Here is a 4,678-nt window from a genome sequence, read left to right as displayed (position 1 = left end):
TTTAGGAAGAGGAATCTGCGAGTGCAAAAAACATAAAACATTGCCGGAACCGGGTCCAAGCAAGGGACCTTCTTCTGTCTGAATATAAACAATATAGCAGCAGACATAAAATAAATCTGAATAAAATCACACAAGATTTTAGTGAGTCAATTTAAGTTAGGCCTATCAATTTTATGATAAACAATACTGACCTCACCATGTTTCATCAGTGCAACTGCCATCTTTAGCAGAAGCATATTGTTACACTGAAGATGGTAGTTGCACTGCTGAAATATGTTTGAGTCGTCTTAAAATAGCGCTAATCAGCAACGTTAATATCTTACTTCCAAACGGCTGTCCGTCCGCCAGAAATAAATTAATGTAGAAGAACAGCAGGTGAATGAAATATGTGTTCCATCGGTTATATCCTACATACTTCGCCATTTGATTCTCGGAATAAGAAAGTTAACGAGTAAAGAATTTGTATATTTGATAATTGAATTGAGTTAAAAAACAACGTCAAATTATCGCATTCTGAGTGAGACACCTTCCTTGACATTCACAGCTGGATTGAGCCTATTTAATGGTTAGATCGATCAAAAGTAGAGCGCATTGATCGTATTATATTGCAGTGCCTTATTCCTTCAATAACCAAGCTTAGTGTCTCGGAAACGAATATTTTTATTCGTATTTCTATTATTTGAATAATAGTTAGTACGGTATGTACGCAATAATCTTAGATCGAATCTTATTGGTCACATAAGCCTTTCTTTATATTTATTTTATTTTATGTATTTATTTAGCTTTTTATCTTCTTCATCTTCTTCGTCTTGTCAACATTATCATCATCATCATCATCATCATACTAATCATCATTATCATTTTCGTTGTCGTTATGTAAACATAACTTATAATGGACTAGCCAATATATAAGATAATATAATAATGTTTATAATATATGATTTTATAATATGCCTTTCTCTAAGCGAAACAAGGCAAGGAGTATGATACCTGCTAGGCTGATGGGATACGGTACAATAAAAACTGTATGTCACAACAGCATAATACACACAATTGAGACGTGTTAAAACGATATAGTTATAATGCTTTACTTTAGGTTACAAAAAAACAAAAAAATACAAAATCAAAATGCTTAATTAGAATCCTGGTGAGTTGCACGAAAAGGATTGGAATTCAGTTTCTCTCGTATTGTATATTATACGAGAAATATAACAAGAAATAACCATCACGTAAAAGGCAAGTAAAAGGACTATGACAAAATCACAAGCAAACAAAAATATATTTTAGAGTATATTTTTTAATATTTTAACAACTTTCCCGCAAATTCAACTTTCTTGCTGCAACATAGTAATTGATTATAGATGTTTTATTGTGAACGAATTATAGCTAATAAATATAACCCCTCCCCCCCAAAAAAAATAAATAAATAAATAAACAAATAAATAATTAAACAACTTTAGAATCACTTAAATTAATGTTGAGGAAATAATAAATTTAAGGATAACTTTTACTTTGATATGAAATGTAATTATTTTTGTCAAATATTTGAAATACATTTTCAGAAATATTTGTTTTCACAGTAGGCTATCCTACTAGACTTTATCAGGAAAACAGTGTTTATTGCATTGCAGAAGTGGTTTTAACTATTTCATACTGAACTACTTGAGATAGTCATCTTTTGTAAAACATCCTGTTAAAAGTTAAATTGGTAACTAATGCGTGGTACTATTCCTGAGCCACACAAGTACAAAAACATTTTAGTAAGTCAGTCATGACAAATCATAAACCTATTTATGTAACAATTGCAAAAACTATTGAAATGGTATGTACGTTATAATAATTAGTGATATGTATGACCTTATTCATATTGATCAATTTGCTTTAATAAAGGATAATTCTACAGTTACATGTCTCCATGGAGTTATTGACGATTGGCTCGAAGTAATAAATGAGCCTAATATGATTAGTTCCAATTTTTCTGGTTGTCTCAATTAATGTTCTGGTACAATTGATTATACTTTATTGTTATATGTACCTGAACTAAAAATTATAAGAATCAAATATATATGCGTTGACTCTTGAGAGGTGACTAACTTCTAGCTGTCTCTTATACACATCTAGATGTGTATAAGAGACAGATATTTTCTGTTTCATATATATCGATTATAGTGTGCTTGTCGTGCTCAATACTATTGTGTTTACAAACCAAATTGATTGTTATAAATGTCTATTACAGCATAAAAGCAATTTTCAAAAGAGGTTTCACTATATAATCAATATTTCTTGATAGTGTCAATCATAGAAATAGGTCAAGGTCTGACTCTGCATATGCGTGGTGTCATATTTCTTGTTTGTATCTGCTAGTTGCGTATCCTTTAAATAGTTCAAATTAAATACATCCTGTTCGCAACCTACCAATCTATAATAACAAGTTAATCTACTAGTCAAGGTCATATTTATATTATGACATGTTCCATGGTTCCTTTTTTTTTTTTTTTTTTTTTTTTTATTTTTATTTATTTTTTTTTCCAACGGTGGCGCTGAGGTCGTATTGACCCCTGTCTGAGAAAGTGCTTTCCTGGGTCCCCTTTATTTCGAATTGTTGGATCTGCCACTGCTTATGATACATAACAAATGTTCTACGTCTCTTGGCAATGTTATACAATAGAACCCCTGTTAAGGGGACAACATGTAATGATAATTCGCCAATCTCAGACGTCTATTTGGAAAATATTGTTTCAAAAGTTTTATGTATTTTATATGGGCTCGAGTTCATTAAATGAGTATTAAAACAATAATCCTTTAATTACCTATAAATAAAATTCACTTGACACATTCACTCTATTTCTAATTAGCGGTGGTATCAATTTAAAATAGAGATCAATATTTTGATAACATTAGCATTTGAGCACTTCTGCAGTGGATATGTGCGCTTTATAAATCAATTATTATTATTATTATTATTATTATTATTATTATTATTATTATATACAGGAATGTGTATTAATTAAAGGTGCAATATTTTTATTTAGGCTTGAAAAATACATTACATGAAACTCCCAATGAACTTAATTGATAAAATATGACAAACTAGCAACAGCCATCCAATTCTCCAAAATGCATTTGATCATACTCTATACTTAACTTTATAAACCATTATGATGTTGCCAATAAATCCTTTAGTATTATCTAGTATTAGTGAGAATTGAATAATTTACACATGTGATATTGTGACAGATGATGCTGAAATACATAACTTTTGAGATTATAGAATACATAGATGAGGATTTAGATAATTAAACGTGAAAAATTTCACATAAAACTTCCCTAATATTAATGCTTGAGCAAAATGGAGGCATTCATTATTATGTGATTAGCGTACTATATATCAATAAAACCATGAAGCTATAAACTAATAATTATTATCATTATAATCATTAAAATAAAAAATAACACAATAAAAAATGTGTTTACCGTGGATGGCATCAGACACGATAAAGCAGGAGAAATCATCTTAATCTATAATCCTCACAAAAAGTTACCTTAACGTAAAATTGTTGTTAAAAAGCAAGTACAAGTACTATGAAAAATTTAAATAAATATTGTAGTATTTATTTTTTAAGTCAATGTATTTTAACAATTTTGCTCTCACATTCAGCTATCTTGCTACAACCGAGAAAGTTTTAGAATGACTTATATTAATGTTGAGGAAATAATAAATTTAAGCATAATATTTAATCTGATATGAAATGTATTTTTTTTAAATATTTGAAATAAATTTAAGAAATAATTGATTTCACAGTAGCATATTCGACTAGAAATTTAGATAAGTGTATCAGGAAAACATTGTTTAAATCTCTTGTTGAGTTACTCTTCATTGCATACTTTGGCATCTGTTCCTGGGATAAGTTCAGGTAAGCAATTTGACATTTTTAATCGTAAGCCTTAACCACCGTATCGCGCCTGCATGTGATGGCTGGCAATGCAGTGATCGACGGCCTTGTGTTTACGTCTCTATAAACTCTGAATAAGAGCATAATTGATCTACTTTTAACTTTGATAAATACTAAACTATTTGAGATAGCGTCACCTTACGTAAAACTAAATGTTAAATGTGTAATTATTACATGGTAGTATTCCTAAACTACACAAATACAAAAACAAATAAGTAAATCAAACATGACAAGTTATCGGCTTATTTCTATGGTAGGCCTATGTAATATATGCAAAAACTGTCGAAAATTATTGTAAGTTCTATTGATTACTACTAATATGTATGATCAATAAGTAGAAAGTATGACACTTGAGACAATTAATTATTCATGAATGATTACATAATAATTTCATAATTATGTGGGTATGAATTTTTTATAGTGTTGATATATTAATTTGCATATGCGGGCATATTAATTTTCATATTTTGCTGGTATATTAATTTGCATATGCTGGTATATTAATTTGAATATGCAGGTATATTAATTTGCATATGTTGGTATATTAATTTATATATGGTTGTTTATTAATTTCCATAATGTTGAACTATTAATTTGCATAATGCGGGTGTGTAAATAATAACGATATTGATAAAATTAATATTAATTTCCATAACATTGATATATTAATTTGCATAATGCGGGTGTGTAAATAATAACGATATTGATAAAATTAATATTAATTT

At 28.9% G+C, this 4,678-nt stretch overlaps 1 protein-coding gene across 1 annotated transcript in view; it reads right to left on the bottom strand.

Moving 5' to 3' along the window:
• LOC117113838 (C-type lectin 1-like) overlaps window positions 1–530 on the bottom strand; it is a 26,174-nt gene extending 25,644 nt beyond the window's left edge. The window contains exon 1 of the mRNA XM_033257286.1: window positions 322–530. Within this exon, the coding sequence (XP_033113177.1) occupies window positions 322–423 (102 nt within the window). The 5' untranslated portion in view covers window positions 424–530. The remainder of the gene's footprint in view (window positions 1–321) is intronic.
• Window positions 531–4,678: the final 4,148 nt, after the last annotated feature.

This window comes from Anneissia japonica, unplaced genomic scaffold (genome assembly GCF_011630105.1).
Source record: "Anneissia japonica isolate Jap-2015-1 unplaced genomic scaffold, ASM1163010v1 scaffold694_len1028156_cov167, whole genome shotgun sequence".
In the NCBI taxonomy this organism is placed as follows: domain Eukaryota; kingdom Metazoa; phylum Echinodermata; class Crinoidea; order Comatulida; family Comatulidae; genus Anneissia; species Anneissia japonica.
This window is presented reverse-complemented; position numbering and strand designations above follow the sequence as displayed.